A 27858-nucleotide genomic window follows, 5' to 3' on the forward strand; every position below is an offset into this window, starting at 1 on the left:
GCCACACACACTTATCCCACCATAGTCCCCATATCCAGAACATATTTAAGAAAGTGTACAGTATTATATAGAGCGATTATTGCATGGTACTCCCATCTCATACTGCTCAAATGAACAGCAAACCTGGTTTAAAAAATAAATATATTGATATGTAGGCTGTGTGCCATTTTTAAATGTATGTAGTTTTGTCCTAGAGCTGTTCTTGTCTATTAATGTTCTGTATTATTTCATGTTTCATGTTCTGTGTGGACCCCAGGAAGAGTAACTGCGGCTTTCACAACAGCTAATGGGGATCCTAATAAAATACCAAGAATACCAACAGTGCGAATGAGAGGACAATTTCTTTAGCCTTTTGGGATAGAATAACTTTCCATGTAGGCCTAAAAGGTTCAAACGTTTTCCGAGTGTTAGGCTACACCATTCATGAATGTTTATAAACAAACTGAATTAATCATGAACGATTATTCAAGATTTTAAAAAATTAACTCGCCAATATATCATATTTGAGTCAAATTAACACATTTTAAATGTTAGGTAACATAATTGAAAATAAAATGTCTATTATGTAAACTAGCAAAAGCAAAAGTAATCTACCATGCGGGCAAGAGAAGAAAGGCAATTGAATGAAAGCGTGGTGGGTTGAATCAATCTACATCAGCAACGCATATCATCTTCTGAGGCAGAAATATTATCATCTGCGATACAAAATTGAAAGTCAAAATGTTCAACAATTCCTTGTCTGGGCATTTGTAGGTATTTGGATAAGCAAATGTCAAATATATTCAATGCTATCATAAAAAGAATTCTGAAATAAATTCTCTAATCAGATATCAGGTGTTTTAGTGCTACTGTTGGATCAAAAGTCTGTAAATTCCATCAGGATCACCTAGCTGCCTAAACCAATTTTGTCACAAATGTAGGGACCACAGTATAGATAATATTGTAGCAAAATCAGGGAGAAGGGCACAAAAATCCATTGAGTTAAGGTTATTATATTACTTACTTCCTTCAGTAATTCCTTCACGTGTACATGCCTCCGATGGCCACAATTGCGCCATTCCACTTCTGACACCATTGTAGCGAACGGAGGGAGCGGAAAGCCACCATCCGAGACCCAGACGATATCTAGTGTTCATCTCTGGAAAGAGATACTAGGGCTTTATTCTGTGTTTATGTAGCCTTCACACCTGGTCTGATGAAGGAGAGATATGCTTAGATGTTTCCTTGACCCCCCCCCCCCCCCCCCCCCCCCCCATCTGTGAACTGGCCCAAAAATCCATCTGAAAGGTCAGAATCGTATTCTCCAGGTTAAGGGCCTCTGGCAGCCAGGGAATCCATTATTGACAACAAATAGAATACAGATGGCCAGGCTCAAAGTGCCCCATGTAATTTATTTTCCCCTTCGGCCATTTTAAAACTCCTAGCTTTGCTATGAAGGACAATCTCCCATTTCCTTCTCAAACTCTTGTAGTCCAGATACCAGAAAAATCAAGCAATGTGGTAGAAAATGTGATTACTATACTTAAGAAAACAACTTGGTGTAGTTTATTTTAAGTCTTATTACCTACCACTTTTTGAATGATATACATTGTAGCCAAGGTGGGGTTAGATTTTAGCCATAAAACAGGGGCCTGTTTAGTGGGGTGCAATACCCTTAATGTTTCATATAGAAATTGTGTATATAACTGATATTATCCGCTTCTCTGCATTAGTGGTAAGTCCTTCACAATACAGTTCTATCTAAACATTCTGTAGGGTCGCACCCTCTTGAATAAGTCCCAGATGTGCCACAGTCCTTCACCAGGGTCATAAAAAGACAGGTTGCGTGTCATGGTCACCAAGTATCAATTGAATTTGACAGTAGAACATGTTCATCAGTAGTCTATCTTTGATTTTATTCAGCAAAGCATATGCCTATTTTATAAACAGTACAGAAACAGAGGGATTGTCAATCATCATACAAACGGAGCAGCGGTTGTTAACATTTCAATCATGCAACAAGACAAGTGAAAGAATTGCAATGGCATCATACTTGTGTTTTGAGTTGGAGAAAACCATCCACAAATACAATTACTGAGCCACACGAAAGAGGGGGAGATCAATATGATCTGAACAGGCCAGGAGGTTGTCTGTCTTCTGTCAATTTCCGTTTAATAAGATAGACGTCACCATCACTGCCATTTCAATGCCAGGAACAAAATTAATCTTTCTTCACAGAAACGCAGGTTGCAAACTGGAATGGAACCAGCCATTTCTAATGCATGGTATTCAGTAGTTTCAATAGGTTGCCTACATTGAAAAAGTAAACAATCAAATGAGTTAAGGGCCCATGGATAAAAAAAAGTGAGAGAAGGCTTCAAAGACAGGATGACGGTGATGAATGTTTTTTAGGACAAAATATGTAATGACTGAAGCAAATGTCAATCTATGTGAATCTCAAAACAAAGTCAGACACGCCAAATGTTGTGTTTGGACCATGTGGTAATGGTTGAAAATCAAGCTGAATGTTATTTACCCTATTACATAGATACCGTCCCCCAATTGTTGAGCTGCAGTTTAAGATGGCATATATGGTCAGTTAACTGTAGGTAGGATGCTAAGGTGAAGAGACATAGAACATGTTGGGATAGAGAGAAGAAATGTGAACACAAATATCTTCAACAGATGACAAGTTTATTTCAACTCAAATAATTTACAGTTGCACCGGAGAAAAGTTTTGGTCATCGTTACCTTTGACTGCTTGTATTCACATTTAAACAGAGGAGCTATTTACTGGGATGGTGCAGCAGGTTAGTGCAAAAGGCACAATGGCTGCTATAAGAAAACAAGGAAAACAAGGTCAACTGCTTGCCATGCTCAGTATTGGGGGATGGATGTCGTAACATTTAAGGTCCGGGTGAGAACACATAACTAATATCCTGTGCTGTGAGAGTAAGGTCAAATTCAAGTCTACCAAATTCATACCTTCTGTACCATAATACAAAATGTTGGTGATCGTATAGTCAACTTTTCTACATATAGGGTGTGACAAAACCCAGGGACACATTTAGCAAGCTAATCCTGATGTGATGCCTATGGAGATAATTCTGAATGACGGGATGATGAGCATGAACTGAAAGCAAAACAGACAGACCTACAGCAATCTACTTTCGAGGACAAAAACAACAAAGTAATATTAAGGCAATCTTTCAAATGGGCAGGCATTTCTCACAGGGAAGAAAAGGACAAAATCATAGGCATTACAATGAATGGTTGCTGGGCTGACAACACAATGCTTTGTTTGTCACCCATCAACCCAGGACACAGTCTTTACTATGTACTTATGAAATGACACACTACAATGTAATATATTCAGCTCTGACTGAAAGCACTAGTTTTCACCTTAACATGAACTTATGAAATAACAAGAGAGGAGATATCAGTGGAATTAATGCAGTTCTATGGAGGGGGGGAGCATGTATTGTATGCCACACTCGGTTAGCTACTGCAGGAAAACCAAGTTGATATGACAGCACCCTTAAAACCCATTTCAAATGAAATCCGAAAACCAATTCTAAAAATGATAATTGATCAATTAAATCTGCAAATAAAAGCTAGGATCATACTGACATGTTTGAGAAACTGACAGATGAAAAATATGCAATTTAAATAAAGTAATTGCAACAAGAAAAACAACAATATAATGAAAATACTGTTCTGTCAAAACAAAACTGGCAATTAAAGTTTGGGGTAAAGGCTCATTGACAAAACTCAAATCTAATCAAAAAGGTACATCACATTCCAAATTGTTTGGAATACATTTAGTTATCATAGTTGGATCGCTGCTGTAAATTGATTGTGTACCTTTTACATTCATTAAGTATATCAATAACGGAACTACTTGAAATAATTTTTAAAAACAGAGGTGAATCAAAATGGATTAATCGTTGCCAGTGAAGAGCTTTGTCATATACAGTAAATCATTCCACAATTACACACTTCTCCATTACCAGAACCCACATTAAAAAAAGTGCTTAAAATAGAGCACAAAAAATTATTAACGTGCATTCCAACAATCAATTACTCAAGGGCATACCAGTCATCAGCATAGACTAAATTCAAGGAAAAAGAGTGTTCTTTCTGCTATGCATGACAAGCTTAGATGTCAGAAGTATCACAACACTTGATTTAAAGCAACAAGCTTATTGGAAGAACATAGGAGATGGAGGTTGACATTTTGTTGCTACCAATCTTTCTAGAAGTCCACTTGACATAGCCAGGCCTCTTGTCAGTTAAAATTTAACTTCCAGGTGCTATAAAAGGCTTGTGGCCTAAAACACTCCTGAGGCGGGTAAGCTGGCCTCCCACACACACAATTGCAGGACTTTCAGAATGCAAGCAAGGATAAACCACTCAAGAATACACAAGTGAATGATGAAGAAACTGAAGGGGAAGAGAAAGGCAGCAAAATCTTATTTCAGTGTGACAAAGGCCCGTTGTCACGAGGAAACCAAAAACTTTTCACCATACACACATGAAGAGACGCAGGAACTTGTATTACCCGGACTGGATTATGTGAGGGTCAAATGTGTGACGAAAATGGGACAAAGACTGGTGACAATGTGGAAGTGCGGTTCCCATTCAGTCAATTTTGCGTTAGGACTTCTAGCTTTGCTGATATTGCATTTTGGAATTTTGTCACCAATGGCACGGGGGGGCTCAGGCAAACTGTTTCTGTACTGAATTCAAGAGTTCCTACAAATATTTACACAGTAGATACAGGCACTTATATGTCTTTGGTTGGAGTGATCCAACATTGCAGAAAAATGCATTCACAGAGCTGTACAGCCCAGTATTATTTTCAGGGTTCAGTAGGCAACTGGTCTTTTTTTATTTTACTTCATCCTCGGTTATATTTCAGTTCTGATGGCGATCCTAGAGTTCTTCTTACCCCTCTGACAAGGCCACCTGAGAGGAGAGAAAAAAGAAATTCATGCTACTGCAGAATCATCCCCCTAACCGACTAGTCTGTCACAGCGTACAAATGAGGACCCTAGGGATGTTATGCTGAATAACAGTTTCCTAATGAGCCGAGTCAACTGTAAAACAGGAGCAACCAGATTTTTGTAGTGCTCAGGCATGTCGGGAATGCTCCGTCAGATACTGTAATCAGACACCTGGAAATTGGTGTTTAATTTTCAAGTTTTAATCTCACATGCAAGTATGTATGTGCATATATAAATATTATGTGTGAGTGAGCAGATTGACTGAGTGTGTCGGGCCTGTGAGTGTGCATAGAGTCAGTGTAAAAAGAAAAGGCCAATAAGGATAACTCCGTATGTGTGGCTATTTTGCTAGCTATTTGTCAGTCTTATTGCTTGGGATTAGAAGCTGAGAGCCTGTTGGTGCCAGACTTGATGCACCGGTACCGCTTGCGGTGCAGAAGCAGAGAGAAAAGTCTATGGCTTGGGTGGTTGGAGTCTACCGATTTTCCGGGCCTTCCTACCACACCGCCTGATATAGATGTCTTGGATGGCAGGGAGCTGTGCCCCAGTGATGTACTGAGCTGTCCGCACCACCCTCTGTAGTGAGGTGCTATTGCCATACCAGGCAGTGATGCAGCCAGTCAAAATGCTCTCAATGGTACAGCTGTAGAACTTTGAGAATGAGGGACCATGCCAAATGTTTTCAACCTCCTGAGATGGAGGCGCTGTCGCCATTTTAAGCCTTTAGTGATTTGGATACGAGGAATTTGAAGCTCCCGTCAATGTGGGCATTCTCACCCCCCCATTAGCTCCTTGGTCTTACTGACGTTGACGGAGAGGTTGTTGTTCTAGCACCACACTGCCTAGTCACTGACCTCCTACCTGTAGGCTGACTCATCGCCAGTGATCAGGCCTACCACCGTCATGTCGTCAGCAAACTTGATGGTGATGAAATCGTCCGTGGTCACGCAGTCGTGGGTGAACAGGGAGTATAGGAGGGGAATAAGCACACCCCTGTGGCACACCTGTGTTATGGGTCAGCGTGGCGGAGGTGTTGAACGCTAAGCTGTAGTCAATGAACAGCATTCTCATAGGTAATCCTCTTATCTAGGTGGGTGAGGAGTGTGGAGAGCAATTGATTGCTTCATCTATGGATCTGTTGGGGCGGTAAGCAAATTGAAGTGGGTCTAGGGTGTCTGGGACAGAGTTAATGTGTGCCATAACCAGCCTCTCAAACACTTCATGATTGCAAAAGTGAGTGCTACAGGGTGGTAGTCATTGTGGCATGAAGCCTTAAGAGTTCTATGGGGATTACAGACTGGGACAAACGTGGGGATTACAGATGGAAAAGGAGAGGTTGAAAATGACCGTGAATATGCCTGCCAGCTGTCCTGCGCATGCTCCGAGAACACGCTCTGGAATACCGTCGGGCCCCGTGGCCTTGCGTGTGTTAACCTGATTAAAGACCTTTCTCACATCGTTCTCTGAGAACGAGATCACCCAATCCTCTGGGTAGGACGTCCCTCACATCCGGCACGATGTCGTTATTGTCAAAGCGTGCATAAAATGCATTAACCTCGTCTGGTAGAGGCATAGTTGGGCAGATCACGGTTGGGTCTTCCTTTGTAATCCGTAATGGACTGTAGCCCCTGCCACATGCGGCGGACGTTGCAACCTGTATAGTATGATTCCACCTTATTCCTATACTGGCCTTTTGCTTGTTTGATGACTCTGCGGAGGTCCTAGCGGGACTTCTTGTACTTATTCCGGTCCTCCACTGTTGCTTCAAGATTGTCTACGATAGCTCTGTGTGCAGTAGCCCTGTCCTTTAGCACCAACCTCAGTGTTAATACAGGGCACGTCTTTGGGGAAACAGCAAACCCTCACTGTGGGGACAATGTCGCCGATCCATTTTTTAATGAAACTGGTGACGGGGGTGGTTAGCTCGTCAATGTTAAACATATTCCAATCGGCGCTAGCAAAGCAGCATAAGCTCCGATTCCGGTGACCATTTCTCAACGGAGAGTGTCACAGGTACTTAATGTTTGAGTTTCTGGAAGCAGGAGTACAGAGTCGTGATCTGATTTGCCAAATGGTGGACGAGGGTGGCCTTGTATGCTTGCTTGTGGGTAGAATAACAGTGGTCTAGGACTATCGTCCATTGGGCCGTTGGAGACGTGTTGATTGAAATTGGGCATCACTTATCTTAGTGAAGCAGAATAAATCTGGCAACCAGAAATCCAGCATCTGGATGTAGATGTTCTTGCTTGATTATAGCCTTGTACAGTTCACTAAGTGCCAGCTTGTTATTTTTCTTATCCTGAGGTGGAGTGTATACAACAGTCACGATAACAGCTGAAAACTCCCTCGGGAGGTAGAAGGGACGGCATTTATTGGTTTTATTAACAAAATGACAGTTTTACCCCAGAGACTCAGCAATATCTTTTCACACTGTTTAATACGATATAAAAGGTGACTAGCTGTGTTGTGATGTGTATTATTGCTCTGTATTGCATTCTGTTGTACCTTTTCACTCCGGGTGAAGTTTCCTCTAGATACAGATCTAGGATCAGCTTTGCCTCCACCAAACCTCAACCATTAGTGGTGGAAAATTATAAACTGACCCAAGATCAGTGTCTAAGGGCAACTTTACCCTACACCTACCTTTTCAGCGCAAAAGTCAGGGTTGGCGGTTGTCCGTACTTTCCCTGGCCGGCCCTTGATGACAGCATAACAGAACATGGTGATGACCATCACAAAGAGGAAGTAGCTGGTGTGCATTAGGTGCAGGTTGATGAGTGAGCGGTCGTCCTGCAAAAAGAGAGAAATAGCCTCAGCGCCAGGTAAACACTACCTCATGAAGGACAACATACTGCATACTGTACTTGGAAACTGGCTATTTTCTCTAATAGCCAGTTCTCCCCCCCATGTATTGTTCCTGTCATTTCAAATATAAATAATGTTTTAGGAAAACTGGTTGGTAATTGAATAATGCCATTGGTCCCCTAGGATAAATCTGGTTAAAGTCAAATGTAATTTAATTGCAAATTGTGCTTCTGCAATATTGCTTTATCTTTAGTCAGTTAGAACATATTAGCTAATGTGCACTTGGGGATTTAGATTGACAGTTTCCATTATGAATGCATTATAGAATTGAAGAGAACACAGGATGATAAAAATCACTCACGATATGAAGTTACACATAATTAAATTAGACAAGCGCCTATGTCCAAGCTGTATACCAAAAACAGTACTTATCTTCTTAAAAGGACTCATTTTGATTACAAACACTACATGGCTAAAAGTATGTGGACACCGGCTTTTTGAACATTTCATTCCAAAATCATGGGTATTAATATGGAGTTGGTCCGCCCTTTGCTGCTATAACAGCCTCCACTCCTCTGGGAAGGCTTTCCACATTGCTGCGGGGACTTGCTTCCATTCAGCCACAAGAGCATTAGTGAGGTCTGACACTGATGTTGAGCGATTAGGCCTGGCTCGCAGTCGGCGTTCCAACTCATCCCAAAGGTGTTCGATGGGGTTGAGGTCAGGGCTCTGTGCAGGGCAGTCAAGTTCTTCCACACCGATCTCAACAAACCATTTCTGTATGGACCTCGCTTTTTGCACGGGTGCATTGTCATGCTGAAACAGGAAAGGGCCTTCCCTAAAGTGTTGCCACAAAGTTGGATGCACAGAATCGCCTAGAATGTCATTGTCTGCTGTAGCGTTAACATTTCCCTTCAATGGAACTAAGTGGACTAGCCCGAACCATGAAAAAAAAAAACAGCCCCAGACCATTATTCCTCCTCCAGCAAACTTTATGGTTGGCACTATTCATTGGAACTATTCATTGGAACAGGTAGCATAATCGACCAACATAAGTGCCCAACTTCACTAATGCTTGTGGCTGAATGGAAGCAAGTCCACGCAGCCTTCCAAGAAGAATGGAGGCTGTTATAGCAGCAAAGGAAGGACCAACTCCATATTAACGTCATGATTTTGGAATGAGATGTTTGACGAGCACTTTTGGCCATGTAGTGTAAAAGGCTTTACTCTAAAATGTTCTCAGTCTAAACCCTCAGCAAGGTTATCCACAAACACAGGCTGCGTCTGAAATGGCACCCATAGGGCGCTGGTTAAAAGCTGTGCACTAGAGGATACGGTGCCATTAGGGACTCGGACATAAAACAGCACTGCTGCAGAGAGTGGCTGCTGACTCACGTCTGGCACGATGACGGTCAGCTTGGGGTTGAGGGTGTGGTACACCTTCCCGATGGCTCCTTTGTAACACCAGAAAGGGTTGTAGTCCTGCGTGTACTTGGTGTCCGAGTCACGGGCCGTGGTGAAGATCTTGTACCAGGACGTGGCGTTGGTGTAGGTCTCTGGGACACAGTGGGGCGGTTGCCTGGAAGGCAACATTTAATAAACTTGAATACCTTGCCCTGTTTCATTCTATTTTGTTATGGTCAGGAGACGTGGTCATGAAAAATCTTTGTTCTGTGTTAAGACTATTCTGTTTGGACCATGAAGTTTCGCACCAATGCTTAGTACTCAGTTTGATAAAACTTGAATTTAATACAAAAGTCTCCTTGTACCGTAGTACAACTGATATTCTACGAACAGTGTGCACTTAGTTGTCAGTGTTACTGATGTGAGGTTATTCACTGTCATGAGCAAATGACTGATGATTCCATCAGTTTTATTCCAATGTCAAAAATACATTTTAATATTTCACTAAATATTGCCTAAATGCAAGTCCAACATCAAATACAGGTCTAGTCATGAAATACAAAGATCATTTAGTATATGGATGCATCACAATTCAGGGGTTTAGTGGCACTCACACTGTGACAGGGAAGACGTTGCTGGCAGCAGTGATGGTCATACAAGTGCTAAACACCACTTGTTCACAGTGGCCGTGCAGCACGCACTCATCAGAATTCCATGACGCTGGCAGTGTGAAGGTGATGTTCATCTCCTCGTGGGCATCCCTGCCTTTGAGGACACACACACACGTAAGCAATGTTCCCTCTAAGATGCGTGCAGCTCCCCTCGGACTGCCACACAGAATAAGATTTAACTTCACTCAACTTTCTACAGTTCTCCCCTTTAGTTAACACTGTCAACGTTTCGCTCAACTTTGGGAATTGTGATCGAATCAACGCAATATTAGCCACTTTCAATGTAATATACCGAAATTCTATTACACTGACAGGCAAGTCAGTACTCTACACCGGTGCGCCATAACCAATCTGAGCTGCAGTAGGCCTATATGCAAATAGGCATTGTCATATATGGATCTGTGCCATTCACTTTGAACTGGACTGTGTTTAGGCTACAGCATGAGCGGTCGTGAGTAGATGCGCTTGTTTTGAGATCAAAGTGAGAGTTGCATGTAGCCATGTGTACACATTTGTTCATATTCTTTGCTAGTTAGTGAGTTATTAGCCCAGTTATAGCTCATTTATAGTCAACAAGGGAGAGTGATTGCTTCCAACAAAAGCACAACATGTGCACATTTCTAGCCATCTTTGAAAAGCAAGACAGGTAAAGATCTTTATGTCTTAACTTAACTTCTCTAGGGTAGGGGACAGCATTCGGAATTTTGAGATGAAATGCATGCCCAAATTAAACTGCCTGCTTCTTGAGCCCAGAAGATATGATATGCATATAACTGGTAGATTTGGATAGAAAACACACTAAAGTTTCCAAAACTGTTAAAATAGTGTCTGCGAGTATAACAGAACTGATTTGGCAGGCGAAAACCTGAGAAAAAACTCATTCAGGAAGTAGTTTTTTTGTTGGTTTTGTAGTTTTCTATTCAATGCCATTACAGTATCCATTGACTTAGGACTCAAATTGCAGTTTCTATGCCTTCCACTAGATGTCAACAGTCTTTAGAAATTGTTTCAGGCTTGAATTCTGAAAAATTAGGAAGTAAGAGCAGTCAATGAGTGGACACTAAAGTGTCACAGAGCTTTTTCATGCGCGAGACCGATAGAGTGCCTTTCTTGTTTACCTTTTAAATTGACTACGTTATTGTCCGGTTGAAATATTATAGATTATTTAGGCTAAAAACAACCTGAGGATGAATATAAACATCGTTTGACATGTTTCTATGAACTTTATGGATACAATTTGGATTTTTTTGTCTTCCTGTTTTGACTGCGTTTGAGCCTGTGGATTACTGAAGAAAACGCAAACAAAACTGAGGTTTTTGGATATAAAGAGACATTATCGAACAAAAGGAACATTTATTGAGTAAATGAATGTCTGCTGAGTGCAACCATATGAAGATCGACAAAGGTAAGGGATTAATTTTCTCTCTATTTCTGACTTGTGTAACTGTTCTACTTGGCTGGTTACTGTTTGTAATGATTTGTCTAGTGGGCTATGTTCTCAAATAATCGTAAGGTATGCTTTAGCCGTAAAGAATTTTTTAAATCTGACACCGTGGTTGGATTCACAAGAAGTTAATCTTTAAACCTATGTAAAATGTTTTGTTTTCTGAATTTTTATAATGAGTATATCTGTATTTGAATTTGGCGCCCAGTAGTTTCACTGGCTGTTGAAAAGGTGGGACGCTAACGTCTCACGTACCCAAGAGAGGTTAACTTCTTATGGCTGCAGGGGCAGTATTGAGTAGCTTGGATGAACAATTCCAAAGTAGCTAATTGGCCATAAATAACGGACATTATCGAACAAATCAAGCATTTATTGTGGACCTGGGATTCCTAGCACTGCATTCTGATGAAGTTCATGAAAGGTAAGGAAACATTTATCATGTATTTTCTGGTTTCTGTTGAGTCCAACATGGCGGCTAATTTGGCTATTGTTCTGAGCTCCGTCTCAGATTATTGCATGGTTTATTTTTCCGTAAAATTTATTGGAAATCTGACACAGCGGTTGCATTAAGGAGAGGTATATCTATAATTGCATGTGTATAACTTGTATTATCATCTACATTTATGATGAGTATTTCTGTTGAAACGATGTGGCTATGCAAAATCACTTGATGTTTTTGCAACTAGTGAATCTAACGCGCCAATGTAAACTCAGATTTTTTTATATAAATATGAACTTAATCAAACAAAACATGCATGTATTGTGTAACATGAAGTCCTATGAGTGTCATCTGATGAAGAAAATCAAAGGCTAGTGATTAATTTTATCTCTATTTCTGGTTTTTGTGAAAGCTATCTTTTGCTGGAAAAATGGCTGTGCTTATTGTGGTTTTGTGGTGACCTAACAATCGTTTGTAGTGCTTTCGCTGAAAAGCATATTTGAAATCGGACACTTTGGTGGGATTAACAACAAGATTACCTTTAAAATGATATAAGACACATGAATGTCTGAGGAATTTTAATTAGTCCCTAATGGCACCGTATCCTCTAATTTTAATTATGAGATTTCTGTTGTTTGAATATGGCGCCCTGCACAATCACTGGCTGTTGTCATATCGATCCCTGTAGCGGGATTGCAGCCATATGAAGTTTTAAGGATCGGACCCTTTTAAAAAATGAAAATAGCCTAAAATTACATACCAAATCTAACTGCCTGTAGCTCAGTACTTGAAGCAAGGATATGCATATTCTTGATGCCATTTGAAAGTAAACACTGAAGGAAATGTAAAATTCATGTAGGAGAACATAACACATTAGATCTGGCAACAAAAAAAAAAGCGTTTCCTTTTCATCATCTTTGAAATGCAAGAGAAAAACCATTATATGACATAGAACTCTAGGCGCAATTTCAATTTCGACCAATAGATGGCAGCAGTGTATGTGCAAAGTGTCAGACTGATCCAATGAACCATTGCATTACTGTTCAAAATGTTGTATTAAGTCTGCCAAAATGTGCCTAATTGGTTTATTGATACATTTTCAAGTTCATAACTGTGCATTCTCCTCAAACAATATAATGGTATTCTTTCACTGTAATAGCTACGGTAAATTGGACAGTGCAGTTAGATTAACAAGAATGTAAGCTTTCTGCACATATCAGATATGTCTATGTCCTGGGAAATGTTCTGGTTACTTACAACGTCATGCTAATCACATTAGCGCACGTTACCTCAATCGTCCCGCGGGGGGGGGAGGACATTGATCCAGTAGAGGTTAAAAGGGACAGTGTTGTATTTTGAAACAGAATAAGGTAAGTAGCCAATAGGCAGAAGGTAGCATAATGTCTGATTCTGTAAAGTAGTTTCTTGCATCAAACACAACATGTTCAGTCACCTCCTTGTCTGAAGGACAAGTGGATAAACAGGTTAATGGCAAGCCCTGCATGTTTTTGTTTTTCTTAGTCTCATGGAATGTAAGCATTGAACACCACAGAATGGCTGCTACCGTAGGCTGAATGATAGAACAGGGATGTGTTTTTCTCCATTGTTTTTCTTGGTAGGCCACTCTGGTAAGCCTACATTATGATCAAATAGCCAGAGTAGTCTACTTGGCCACTTAAAATGTAAAGCTAGTACAGCCTCAGTGTTCATTTAACATGCACCGGAAGTTGCACCGAGTTTGGTCAGTGACAAAATTGAGGAAACGTTGCTTGGAAGTACCCCCGACAGGTAAAACAGCATCACAGTTGGCCCCTGGACAAGTAAAGAATGTGCAGTTGACAAGAGCTCCACTGTAAGGAATATGACATATGTCCTGCAACAGCCCATTTAGTCTCCATCAATATATGTCATTCAATTCACATGTAAAGTTGTATTGTGGGGGGAAAACAAACGCTGACTTCAGGGGTTTTTCTGCCATTGAAATCCTTGGGCAGGACAAAAAAACTATTGGGATGGAAAAACACTGAGTGTAAACGACTTAATCAGATATCACGCAACACGTCTGCCACGCTGAGCTGCAACACTGGTGCCCCTCAGGGGTGCGTGCTTAGTCCCCTTCTGTACTCCCTGTTCAGCCATGATTGCGTAGCCAAATACAACTCCAACGCCATCATTAAATTTGCTGATGACACAAGTGGTAGGCCCGATTACCGACAACGATAAGACAGCCTATAGGGAGGTTAGAGACCTGGCAGTGTGGTGCCAGGACAACAACCTCTCCCTCAATGTGAGCAAGACAAAGGAGCTAATCGTGGACGACCGGAAAAGGCAGGCCGAACCGGTCCCCATTAACATCGACGGGGCTGTAGCGGAGCGGGTCGAGAGTTTCAAGTTCACCAACTAACTATCATGGTCTTGTATTGCACATTTTTATTTTTGTGTTTTTCTTAACTAATTTCTTTGTTCATGCAAGTGGCTGACTGAACGTATCCTCACTATCAGTAGCTGCAATTTGGCAGTACGCCCAGACCTTGTTTTTACGAACGAAAGAACTCAGTTAAAGGTCTCAGCTTAGAGAGAAGAAGCCTCATGAGGTATTGGTCGGTCACATGAATGAAACAAAATGGTAATGATCAATTAATTATGCTAAATCATGCAAATATAACTTGTTTGCGTATAGCCATATATAAGACAACAGCTGGGACTGCCCAGGCAGAACTCCTGATTGACATGTGTACTATGATGCATTGAGTTTAGAGGTCGACCGATTAATCGGGGCCGATTTCAAGTTTTCATAACAATCGGAAGTCGGTATTTTTGGGCGCCGTTTTAATTTATTTATTTTTTACACCTTTATTTAATCTTTATTTAACTAGGCAAGTCAATTAAGAACACATTCTTGTTTTCAATGACGGCCTAGGAACTAAACGAGGCAGAACGACAGATTTTTAACCTTGTCAGCTCGGGGGATCCAATCTTGCATTGATTACATTGCACTCCACGAGGAGCCTGCCTGTTAGCGAATGCAGTAAGCTAAGGTAAGTTGCTAGCTAGCATTAAACTTCTCTTATAAAAAACAATCAATCAATGACTGTCATTGCTCCAATGTGTACTTAACCATAAACATCAATGTCTTTCTTAAAATCAATACACAAGTATATATTTTTTAAACCTGCATATTTAGCTAAAATAAATCCAGGTTAGCAGGCAATATTAACCAGGTGAAATTGTGTCATTTCTCTTGCGTTCATTGCACGCAGAGTCAGGGTATATGCAACAGTTTGGGCCGCCTGGCTCTTTGCGAACTAATTTGCCAGAACTTTACGTAATTATGACAACATTGAAGGTTGTGCAATGTAACAGGAATATTTAGACTCATGGATGCCACCCGTTAGATACAATACGGAACAAATAAACGTTTTGTTTTCGAGGTGATAGTTTCCGGATTAGTCAAAGGTACATGGTTTAGAGAGAAATAGTCGACGCGTTATAATTCCTGTAATAACTCGCGGCTGAATTTGAAAGGGGTTCCTTCGTTATTTTACCGTTCATGTCTTCCATAGAGAATGGCTTGATCTACTTCAAATAAGGTCTGTGTTTCGTGCAGGCTTAAACCGCCTCGACGTTTTGATACCCGTGTAAATCTCACTAGGATAAGGTAACGTTTGTCAACATATTTTCATGAATCCACCCTACAATTTTTTTTAATCTTCGCTTATAATTAGCCAATATTGATCATAGTTACCTTGTCATATGGATATCTACACAGTTATAAAATTGGCACAGTGATGTAAGCCTACACGAAACACAGACCTTATTTTAAGTGAATCTAAAAATATCCTATGGAATAAACGAAGGAACCGCTTTTCAGATTTTGCTAGGTGTCATGGGAATTATGACTCGCACTTTGGTTGTCAATTCTTACCATGCCTATTATTAAAATAGGATTTCCTGCATATAGAAATGAAAGTTTTGTTTTCATCATTCATCACAGGTAACTTAAACTCTATTTTTATTCAAACAGTTGAGAGTATTTGTCTCCTAAGCAGACTCTTCAGTATCATTGTCACTTCACAGCTGTGTGCGTGTTAGTATTTATGTATTATATTAAGTTAAAATAAAAGTGTTCATTGTTCATTCAGTATTGTTGCAATTGTCATTATGACAAAAATGTGTGTGTGTATGGTATATATACATATATATTAAAAAAAATTATATATTTTTGTTTTTTAATAAATCGGCCAATTGATCGGTATCGGCTTTTTTTGTCCTCCAATAATCGGTATCGGCATTGAAAAATCATAATCGGTCGACCTCTAATTGAGTTGGTTGGAACCTCTCTAGCACGCTGACAAATAAACAATGATTCAATTAAGATAGACTTCGAGTGTCCCTGTGTAAGAATTTCCACGACAGCCCAAACACACCAAGACAGTCGTGAAGAGGGCACGACATATTTTCCCCATCAGGAGAATGAAAAGATTTTGTATGGATCCACAGATCCTCAAAAATTTCTAAAGCGGCACTATCAAGAGCATCCTGATCGGTTGCATCACTGCCTGGTAAGGCAACTTCTCGGCATCTGACTAAGGCGCTACAGAATATAGCACATACACCCCAGTACATCACTGGGGCCAAGCTTCCTACCATCCAGGACCTATATACTTGGCAGTGTCAGAGACAAGCAGTGCGGAGCGCCAAGTCTAGGACAAAAAGGCTCCTTAACAGCTTCTATCTCCAAGCCATAAGACTGCTGAACAATTAATCAAATGGCCACTCAGACTATTTTACACTGACCCCCGCCATTTGTTTTTACACTGCTGCTACTCGCTGTTTATTATCTAAGCATAGTCACTTCACCCCTACCTACATGTACAAATTACCTTGACTAACCAGTACCCCCGCACACCGAATCGGTACCGGTACCCCCTGTATATAGCCTCGTTATTTTATTGTGTTAATTTTTTTTATTTGTTTATTTGGTAAATATTTTCTTAACTCTTTCTTGAACTGCATTGTTGGTTAAAGTTTTGTAAGTAAGAATTTCACGTTAAGGTCTACATCTGTTGTATTCGGTGCATGTGACAAATAAAGTTTGATTTGAAGTATGTAGAAAAGATAATGGACCTCTACATATATATTTTTTTATAATATAATCTTTGAGAACTAACAATTCTCAAAATAAAAGCTAGACAGTGAGGGATAACTGAAAAATCCAAGAACAATGAATTTGACAGTATTGATTTTATTATTATGTTTGAGCAAAACACAGCAGTGCTTTAAAAACTGTAAATTTCTCTCAGCTCCATGGCAGAATATGTAGAAAAGCAGGAAATTAGCATCAAATCTAAAAATTATTATCTCAGCTTCATGGAGAAATTTGTAGAGTTGCAGGAAACTGGCTTAAATTAAAAATGTCTTTACACCGCCAAGATGCTTGCCTTTAAAATGTCACGCCTCCTACCATGTCCCCTGCCACACCCACCACCTAAGTCCCTTTTGATCCAGAAAACACTGAACTGCAAACATACATTTTCAAACAGTCAGACAGCTTTGAGACTGGCCTACTATGCCCATGCAAAGCCTGCAGGTGACGTGCAAGGAGAAGGAATTTGGCATTGATTTCTAATAATCCTTATGTTGACAAGGGACTATTGTCTCAGTTGAGTGGCAAATTGCAACAACAAACAAAAAAAGGGGGGGGACATCAATACCTATTCAGTCTGGGCCTGAAACAAACTCCGTAGCAACAAAGGCCAAAGGCACTTTGTTCTTCGCCCTACCACGGGACAGACTGGGAAGAGTATCTGGACTACTAGCCACTGATTGATTATACAATGCTTCACTGTTCACTCCCACTGAGCCACTCTTTAAGCTCCCCATGAAAAGTGGTAACTCAAAACCTATCGATAAAGGATTGACTGAACCACCAAAGAACTGGCTAACAACACTCAGACTCCTGAGAAGTTGTGACAAAAACACAAAACAAATGCTTACACAAAGGATGGCTACTTACATTCATAAATCCACCGCTTTCCTGCATCCACTTACAGGTGAATCGAACTCACAACTAAATAAATAATGTATTGGCTTGGACAGTCAAATAACACACTTCAACACAGAGGGGCTTTTTTAGACTGTGCATCTACCATAGTCGCTGGACCTGTGCTGAAAATGACAATGTGAAAGAAAGCATTTAAGCAGCTCGGTACGATAGTGTGAAAAGGATTAATGCACATAGACCCTGTAACATGTGGAGGAAGAAGGGACTGAAGACACAAGTGGACTCACCGGCCAGGCCGACCTGTCCCACCAGCACGGTGGCGTAGAGGTGGGTGATGTTACGTGAGTAGCCCCCGAAGGGCCTCAAGGGGTCCAGGGTAAGGGTGATGGGCACAGAGATATTGATCGGGCCTGGGTCCTCCAGAAGCAGCGGGGCCTGGGTGCTGGAGCGCGCCTGGCCGCTGGTCACCGTGCTTTCGGGCGTGGTTGACTCGTTCAGGCTGTGCTTGAGCGTCTCATTCTCTGATACGCAGAAGTCAATCTCGTTGAAGCGCAGAAGGAAGATGTTCCAGTCCTGGAGAAGGGGAGGAGACAGTCATGCATCTATCCATCTGTGGCTCTGGTGTTGGATAGCACAGCTTATGGCTGTTGACTATTTTTAAATAATGACCAATAGTATGGTTAGGTTAAATTGTGACTATCAAGTCAAACTTCAAGAAATTAGTTTGGCTAAATGAGCTAATAACTTTGATGTATGACAGCCATGTATAGTTCAGCTTCTGATATCAAGAAACCTCCTGCTGCATGGGTTTTGTACATGTTCCTATGACAGCATCAGTATTGATGTACCAGTGGGAGGCGTGTCCCTCCTACCTCAGTCATCTCTGGGGATTTGATCTCCTTGATTTTGAAGAAGTAGCCGATGGTGAGGAAGGCGATGGCCACGGCGCTGACGCTGACCATAAAGATGACCAGTGGCGGACGATTATTGATGTAGCTCCTCAGGTTCTCCAGAGGATTTAACAGGTACACCTGCAGACAGACAAGGCATGCACACCTAATTTGGTTTCACTGTGCCTCAGGCTCACACAATGCCAGGTCTCTCAACTCATCAAGCTTGATGAAAAGTGTCATAGACAAACACAATGGACACAAATACTCAAAGGCATTTGCTGTGTGACTAACTGGAGAAAATAATGAGCTTGAGATACTGGCATAAAATGTATGAAAAAACAGCATGGTTGATTGACTCAACTGGGGCACAGAGAGGGATTGTCTATGACAATCATTAATTGGCATTTACTCTACACAGAAGTGGTTTTCATGGTTCAAGAAACGTATTGCTGCAAAGAGGGAAGAAACAGTATCAGAGCTTGGCATCCTTGTCAGAAAACAAGCGAATTAGGTGGCGTGAGGTAATGAGAATGTCTACTTACCTTTTTCATCAAAGACATGAACACACATCTGACATAACTCCATAGTGAATTGCGTGAGTACATCCCTGGGCCCTCAACAGGGCTGCCAAACCACTATGCACGTTGCCAAAGAGAAACTAATGCGCTGCTTCCCCCTTCTTTGCATACAGCGAAAAATAGATGCCTGAAAGTCAATGTCCTTAGTTCAAGCTCACACTAAAATGTGGTGCCATGCAACCTTGCATAAGACCTGAAAGACAAGGGATATTCCTGTTGAAACATGCTGCACACACTTTGATTGTTGTTGTTTATTACTTAAGGATCTATTTTAGCCTCATCACAGGCTGCTTGTTGGCAAGGTCTTCGGAATCCAATTTGACAGAATATAAAAGGCATGAATGACAACAATGTAACGTTACCTTGGTTGGTACAATTCTAGTTGAGTTGGTTTACAATGCTAACTAGCTAGCTCCCTATCTACCAAGTAAAGTAGAATTACATTACCAACGTTAGCTAGCGCTGGTTGCCATATTAAAAGCGAAAATAATACACAAACGTTAGCTAGTAGTTAGCTTATCAACGTTAGTTAATTCACAATGACATGGGTCGATGTGAGTACGCTATAGCGTTAGTTAACTAACTAACGTTATGGCTGCAATTAGTTAACGTTAGCTAGCTAACGCGTTAAATGCAATACATGAATGGCAATATACTGCCACTGGTAATGATTTTGGCTAGTTTGTTAGCTAACATATGGATTGCAAACAACCGAGTTGATTATTTGTAAACTACCTAAACTAGCTAACGCCAGCCAAAACAATAAACATTTAAAGCAGATGGTGTACTGTAACTAACGTAGTTATGCTAACGTCGTTAGCCATCTAGCTAGCCAAATACACCGACACCGGTATTAACTAAAGTTAGCCATCTGAACTATAGTGAAAGGCCTTACTTACGTGGGGTGCATGGCGTTAGCTATATCGAACACATGTTAACGATAGATAATAGTTAAATATAATAAAAACTCACCATTTTCTCAGCGCGCACGAAGTTAGCAGATATTGTGTGACTTCGCTGACGGGCTAACTAGCGCGCGCTACTATACTTGCTAGCGGAGTGTCTAGTCGCAGAGTCCCGGGAAAAGTAAAGACCGGAGAATGGGGACAGTCGGGATTTTAGTTTTGAAATAACCACTTACTCATTTCGATTATTTGCCTATCCCAGCGAGGATCAAATGTTACACATCTGTTTGTTTAATAACCTTGTTTTACTCGGTCGTTTCCCCCCACTGCGAAGATGTGTAGCTAGTTTTACGTACTATTTTAATATTCTGAAGAATTTACGCCAAATTTCACCATAGGTGCATTCACAAGCTACACATTTAGCGTATGCGATGACAGAGCATGTTCAGGGTGTTTGCACATTCTCATATCCGGAATTACGTCACGACCACTTTCTCTGGAAGAGCTTCCGAAAATATAGCGGCATATATATTTTCAAAAACTTGAAAGCATAACAAACTACCATGGATAGTTTGTCAAAACTGTAAAGTTGAAGTGCATGTAGACCATTTAGACATCCCATATTACAGTGAACGGCTTGCTAGCTTCTTTCTGGACATAGCTACTCCTAGCTCCCGAGCTAGCTATGTGCCATGGTTGTTCTCAGAGATGGCATGTGTCCTGGATTGAGTGAAGAATTGGTTGTGGCTTTACGGGCAGCAGACATTACAACAGGTACGTGAGTTTTAATACATTTGTTTACTCTGGTTAATCTAGCTAGTTGATGTGGCAATGTTGGTATGACAAAGTATTGAACTACAATAATAATACAATCAAAGTTACATTATCCTTTTTTTAAGTGGAAGATCTGGTGTCATCAGATACAGAAGACCTTGCTCAAAAATGTTCCGTGTCCTATAAGGTAAAACATGCATGAAGTAATGCATTTCTATAATTATTATGTGATCTTGCAGATGTTGATTAAACTTTGATCTAACTTTATTAAACGAGCATCATGACCATTCGCCTGAGTAGGGTTGTGACGAGATGGAGTACTGCTACGACCGGAAGTGACGTTTCTTAGCAGGTTAGGAGAATATTTTAGCTAACCCTAAACCTTTTCCTGATCTTAACCTAATTATCCTAACCTGCTCCGTTAATTCTCCTAATACAGAGGTGTCAAACTCAGTCCATGGACGGCCTAGCTGTTTTTTTGATTTTCCTTTCAATTAAGATCTAGACAACGAGGTAAGGGGAGTTCCTTACTAATTAGTGACCTTAATTCATTAGTCAAGTACAAGGGAGGAGCGAATACCAGCAGACACTCGGCCCTCCGTGGAATGAGTTTGACCTGGTCCTAACCTGTTGCGTAAATTCTCCTAACCTGTTACGAACAAGTTACTTCTGGTTGTAGCTGTATTCCACCTAGTCAGAACCCCTGAGTAGCCGGTTCTCTGCACGTAGAGAATGAACGTGATGCGCAGATGCCTCAGGAAGCTCTAGATCTTTTATTGCTGCAGACAAAAGATCCTGAAAAAGTTGGATCCGCAACTACTCCGTTTCTATAATGAGACAATGTTACAAACACTTTTGGCCACAGACTAACTCTGCATTTCAGGCCCTGCTGGCTATACGCAGAGTGCTCCTTGCCCAGCACACAGCATTCCCTGTATCAGGTGCTGATCTATATGAAGACCTGCTGAGTTCAACAGCCATCCTCTCCACAGGCAATCCTAGGTGAGAATCTGCACATCACATTGAAGGCCCTACATCAAAACTGTCTGAGGGACTTTCTATCAGCCAAAACCAGTCAAGTCTTGAGGGTCGATAATTACAGTTGAAGTCGGAACTTTACATTTAAACTCAGTTTTTCACAATTCCTGACATTTAATCCTAGTAAAAATTTAGGATCCCCACTTTATTTTAAGAATGCAAAATGTCAGAATAATAGTAGAGAGAATGATTTATTTCAGCTTTTATTTCTTTCATCACATTCCCAGTGGGTCAGAAGTTTACATGCATTCAATTAGTATTTGGTAGCATTGCCTTTAAATTGTTTAACTTGGGTAAAACATTTCAGGTAGCCTTCCACAAGCTTCCCACAATAAGTTGGGTGAATTTTGGCCCATTCCTCCTGACAGAGCTGGTGTAACTGAGTCAGGTTTGTAGGCCTCCTTGCTCGCACACACTTTTTCAGTTCTGCCCACAAATGTTCTATTGGATTGAGGTCAGGGCTTTGTGATGGCCACTCCAATACCTTGACTTTGTTGTCCTTAAGCCATTTTGCCACAACTTTGGAAGTATGCTTAGGGTCATTTTCCATTTGGAAGACCCATTTGTGACCAAACTTTAACTTCCTGACTGATGTCTTGAGATGTTGCTTCAATATATCCACATAATTTTCCAGCCTCATGATGCCATCTATTTTGTGAAATGCACCAGTCCCCCCTGCAGCAAAGCACCCCCACAACATGATGCTGCCACCCCCGTGCTTCACGGTTGGGCTGGTGTTCTTCAGCTTGCAAGCGTCCCCTTTTTCCTCCAAACATAACAATGGTCATTATGGCCAAACAGTTCGATTTTTGTTTCATCAGACCAGAGGATATTTCTCCAAAAAGTACGATCTTTGTCCCCAAGAGTGATCAAATTAATTGCAAAGTCCCTCTTTGCCATGTTAATGAACTGAATCCCCAAAATAATTTCCACTGCATTTCAGCCCTGCCACAAAAGGACCAGCTGACATCATGTCAGTGATACTCTCGTTAACACAGGTGTGAGTGTTGACGAGGACAAGGCTGGAGATCACTCTGTCATGCTGATTGAGTTCGAATAAGAGACTGGAAGCTTCAAAAGGAGGGTGGTGCTTGGAATCAATGTTCTTCCTCTGTCAACTATGGTTAGTTGCAAGGAAACACGTGCCGTCATTATTGCTTTGCACAAAAAGGGCTTCACAGGCAAGGATATTGCTGCCAGTAAGATTGCAACTAAATCAACCATTTATCGGATCATCAAGAACAAGGAGAGTGGTTCAACGGTTGTGAAGAAGGCTTCAGGGCGCCCAAGAAAGTCCAGCAAGCGCCAGGAGCGTCTCCTAAAGTTGATTCAGCTGCGGGATCGGGGCACCACCAGTACAGAGCTTGCTCAGGAATGGCACCAGGCAGCTGTGAGTGCATCTGCATGCACAGTGAGGGGAAGACTTTTGGAGGATGGCCTGGTGTCAAGGGCAGCAAAGAAGCCACTTCTCTCCAGGAAAAACATCAGGGACAGACTGATATTCTGCAAAAGGTACAGAGATTGGACTGCTGAGGACTGAGGTAAAGTCATTTTCTCTGATGAATCCCCTTTCCGATTGTTTGGGGCATCCGGAAAAAAACTTGTCCGTAGAAGACAAGGTGATCGCTACCATCAGTCCTGTGTCATGCCAACAGTAAAGCATCCTGAGACCATTCATGTGTCTACCTAAGCAGACCTAAATAAATTAATATCGAGGCAATTCTAATTTTACCGAAATAAAGTTACCAGTATCATTGTCACTTCAGAGCTGTGTGTGTGTGTGTGTGTGTGTGTGTGTATTTATGTATTATATTAAGTTAAAATAAAAGTGTTCATTCAGTATTGTTGCAATTGTCATTATTACAAAAATGTGTGTGTATGATATATATCTAAAAAAAAATATATTTTTTTATAAATCAGCCGATTTAATCGGTATCGGCTTTTTTTTTTGTCCTCCAATAATCGGTATCGGCGTTGTAAAATCATAATCGGTCGACCTCTAGTCTAGTACCCTTTGGGGGGAGTGTTTATCCAAAAAAGCGGACTTATAAATATTAGCATGTTGGAGAACTATAGCAAATAAGAGATGCTATGGATCTTAAATTAAATGGATAAGCTTTTTGAGAAGACTGAACATATTAGCAAAAGTCTGTGAGTTTGTCTTAGATCAAAACACGGTTAGCCATTTCGAAGGAAGGCTTGGCTGCACACAAACAATAATTTAGAAAATACTGTCATTTCCATTATTACTTTTAGAGAGGAAAAACTACCCTTATGGATGTAACACCCCACAAAGTCTGAAATAGACATTTAAATCTTAAAGATTTCTTGATAAAAATCAATCATAACACATTTGTTGTCATCTGAAACATTTCTAAAATGTCAATTGAAGGCATAGTAACTTAGGACTATATATGTACATGATAGCCTGAATGCATGCAATTTTCTACGTTAACCCCTTACACTTGTGAAAGTTGTCCTGTATAGATAGGACAAAATTGAAATGTTTCTAACAGAAGAACAACCATGGTAGCAATTGAGAGAGAACACTTTGGAGATTATCAGACCTAAGGTAAGGACAACAGTTCACCTGAAACAAGACTGAATCCAAATATTACACTTTTGATTTTGTGTATTTAAAATTTACTGTACTTTTAGCAGCATTTTGTCTATAAAGAAATGAAATACTCTGGATACATTCAGTAACATAATAAGAATATTCATTGACATTTTGGTGTAGGTGCAAGATAAAAGAAGAAAAAGTACAAGGGTTTTAGTGAAAGGTCTAACTGCTGTCTCCAAGTGACCATACACCTCTCCAAACTGTGCACAGTTCCAAAGTAATTGCACTTTTATGACAAGGAAAGAGCCTTCATCTATAAGGTGCTTTTTTTTTTACCTCTCCTAGCTTTGCTATTGAGAAACTGATGCAGGCACAGTTGTTTTTTGTTTGGAATACAGCCTTGTGTCCCCAACATCATACAATTACTGTTGTTGTTTTACACAATCCAAAAGCGTACCATTATACATTTGCAATCTGGGTCAGGTGGGCTTCATTTTTAAAGCTAAGTTATAAAATACGATCTTAGTGTTAGGCTTTCAAAAGGCACTTCAGACAAACCGATTTGTAATTTTGGTATACATAGAATGGAGTCACGAGTGCATTCAAGTGCATGTTTCGCAGCAGATTTTCTTCACAATATGCCAAACATAGGCTCATTCTGTCCAGGACAACCCAGGGTATAACGCATGTCATCCTTGTAACTGTGGATCAAACATAGCGATCAGGAACGTTGATCATTTTAATTACATGAGTTTTCATTTGGAAAATGTGAAGTGCGCATTTGGACTCATGGGTGTGTGGTTTGCTTGTATGACATCAAAGCGGTGTCATACAACAAATGTGCAAAAGAAGCGCAACTAGCTGGAGAGGTGGGGGCATCTTCTTGTTACGTGGTGCTCAAATTTCTAATGGCTTTCAGTCAAAACCCATACAGGCTGTGAAGCGGAGAACAAATTAGTCGCGTATTAAGGACAATTTGCTATTTTCAATCAGTATATGGGATGACTGGCTGTGAGTGGAAAGGGCTACCTGGTCAAATAAAGCCTGCACTCTGACATTAAGACCTTAAGGATAATTATAAAGGTGGTTTCATTTGTTAATGACTAACTGTATTTTGCATGCTCAGGTTGACTTTCCCACTGAATCACCCTTTTATTATTGTACTATGACTTGATGGGTTGGTTTTAGCACCGAACAGGAGTTCATAGCCTTGGTGAATGATAGTGTTTCTTTTCCTCCAGTCTAGATAAGCTTCTAGACTCTGGCTTGTACACAGGAGAGCTCACAGAGTTCGCAGGAAGCCCTGGAAGTGGAAAAACCCAGGTGACCTTTTTCCCACAATCGTATGTCATTGGCAAAGTTTACACCTTGCTTATCAGTGTGGTTGGTTTTCATAGAATGACCCAATGGATGCTGGTATCACTACTGTCTAGTGTATGGAGTACAACATGTTTATGCTGCCTACATTTCCCCCTCTTTTAGGTGTGTTTTGGTGTTGCAGTGAATATATCTTACCAACTGAAGCAGAGCGTCATATATGTTGACTCAACAGGAGGACTATCGGCAAGTCGCTTGCTTCAGATGCTCCAAGCGAAGTCGTGCAAAATAGAAGAACAGGTGAGCTGGAAGTGTGACAATGAAAATCTAGTTGAATTAACATATTAATTTTCATCAAATAAATTCTCACCACACAGTTCTTACCTGTTGTTGTGCAGATGGAGGCTCTTCAGAGAATCCAGGTCTTTCCAGTGTTTGACATCTTCTCGTTACTTGACTGTCTACATCATTTTCGATGCGTTGGACTTCAGCAGGTAGGCCTTTGAATGTGTGTGTGCCAAATGGCACCTTATTCACTGGTGCACTAATTTGGACTGGGCCCAAAGTGCTCTGGTCAAAAGTTGTGCACTATATAGTGAATAGGGTGCCATTTGGGATGGACTGTATTTGATGTTGCTGAAATATGAATTCAATTGAGGTAGTTTTAAGATGACTATAATAATGACAACTGAAAACTAACATAACTGATCATTCATTCTTGCATCCATCTTGTCATATATTTTACAGGCATCTGCAGGAGGTGGCTCAGTCAAAGCTGTAATTGTGGATTCAGTGTCAGCAGTTATTTCTCCCATACTGGGAGGCAAACAAAATGAAGGTACTATGATGAAGAGTTTCTCATTTCATATTTTCAAGTAGATTATACCTGTTCATTTATCACATATCTTAATAACATTCCCTTTTGAAATAATATTAAGATATAGTATCTGATAACACAAGCAATGCTGTATAAAGGACAGCCAGTGGAATGTAATTGATTTAATGAAGAGAATGGCGTAGTTGTACTCTGCAAAGGGAGTCACCATTGTGGTTGATATAAAATGCAATTTTAGCATTTATTGCATAGCACCATAATGACCTTTGGTGATTGGAATTTCTAGGCATGTCCATGATGATGCAAGTGGCAGGGCTGTTGAAGACAATCGCCAAAGACTTCAATGTAGCCGTTCTGGTGAGGGCAACTGATTTTTTGGTCCTGTTTGGACATCTACACTAAGTGGGGGTTTATTTTGAGACAGTCAGATTCAAACCATGCTGACTGGTAGCCTAGGCTGTACATGTGTAGCGGGGTCCACACAGGCTACACGTTGTGTACATATGTGGTAGAGTAAGGCCCCACAATGTGTTGTAATATTTAAAATTGGCAGCAGCTAATGGGGATCCATAATAACTACAAGTGTGCTATGACCTGAGCCTAAACAAATGCCACAGTGAGAAGAATCATGTACCCTCAGGTTACAAACACTGTGACCAGAGACGGCAATGGGCAGCTGAAAGCCGGACTGGGCCAATCGTGGAGTCACGTACCTAGAATTCGGATTCTACTGCAACGGCTCGAGAGGCCGGGTTTCACTTGTTCTAGCGTACACACTGCCACTTTGGCCAAGTCCTCAAGACAGGTAACCTATTGAAGTGTTGACATGGGCTTGTCCATGTTAGTATTCATTCTTAGTCCAAATAAGATAGAACATGTCATACACATGAGGCCCATTATTTTCAGCCTCAGTTCTATGCAATCACAAGAAAGTGGTGAGATGGAAATCTGTGGTATAACCCAAAAATGTGATGTCATATTGAGTCCTGTTGCACTGGAGATGTGTTCAAATAGGACCAAACTTAATGCAGATTTAACCTGTTCGGTCTCTTAGCCTTGTCATCTGAAAGAAGAGTTTGACCTGCAGTGCTGGGGCAGGTCTGAAGAACAGCTGTATGGAAAGTCAGGAAAGAGGAAGCTGGAGAACACTGAGCCCAGCTAGGCCTCAACATCCATGGTGGTGCTCATTAGGTATCAAATGGA

At 40.8% G+C, this 27858-nt stretch overlaps 2 protein-coding genes across 5 annotated transcripts; one reads left to right on the forward strand and one right to left on the reverse strand.

Annotated features, from left to right (window-relative positions):
* Positions 1–1870: 1870 nt before the first annotated feature.
* Positions 1871–20501, reverse strand: tmem248 (transmembrane protein 248). Of its 4 annotated transcripts, none has more exons than XM_055941811.1 (8): positions 20365–20501; positions 19188–19416; positions 18625–18783; positions 18040–18325; positions 9809–9959; positions 9186–9369; positions 7629–7775; positions 1871–4947 (listed from the first exon to the last, which is right to left on the reverse strand). In XM_055941811.1, the coding sequence occupies exons 2-8, from the start codon at positions 19248–19250 to the stop codon at positions 4927–4929; spliced, it is 1011 nt and encodes a 336-aa protein (XP_055797786.1). In that variant the 5' UTR covers positions 19251–19416; positions 20365–20501; the 3' UTR covers positions 1871–4926. The 4 variants fall into 4 exon arrangements, with proteins under 4 accessions (XP_055797786.1, XP_055797784.1, XP_055797787.1 ...); XM_055941809.1 differs by having other exon boundaries at positions 20196–20501; XM_055941812.1 differs by lacking the exon at positions 19188–19416 and having other exon boundaries at positions 20196–20499.
* Positions 20502–20601: 100 nt separating this feature from the next.
* rad51d (RAD51 paralog D) lies at positions 20602–27824 on the forward strand. Its single transcript, XM_055941814.1, has 10 exons — positions 20602–20902; positions 21028–21089; positions 21786–21904; positions 25745–25826; positions 25986–26120; positions 26219–26314; positions 26568–26658; positions 26942–27012; positions 27296–27460; positions 27710–27824. Exons 1-10 carry the CDS (start codon positions 20821–20823, stop codon positions 27815–27817), a joined length of 1011 nt encoding a protein of 336 aa, XP_055797789.1. The 5' UTR covers positions 20602–20820; the 3' UTR covers positions 27818–27824.
* Positions 27825–27858: the final 34 nt, after the last annotated feature.

Source organism: Salvelinus fontinalis, chromosome 13, assembly GCF_029448725.1.
Source record: "Salvelinus fontinalis isolate EN_2023a chromosome 13, ASM2944872v1, whole genome shotgun sequence".
Classification (NCBI taxonomy): domain Eukaryota; kingdom Metazoa; phylum Chordata; class Actinopteri; order Salmoniformes; family Salmonidae; genus Salvelinus; species Salvelinus fontinalis.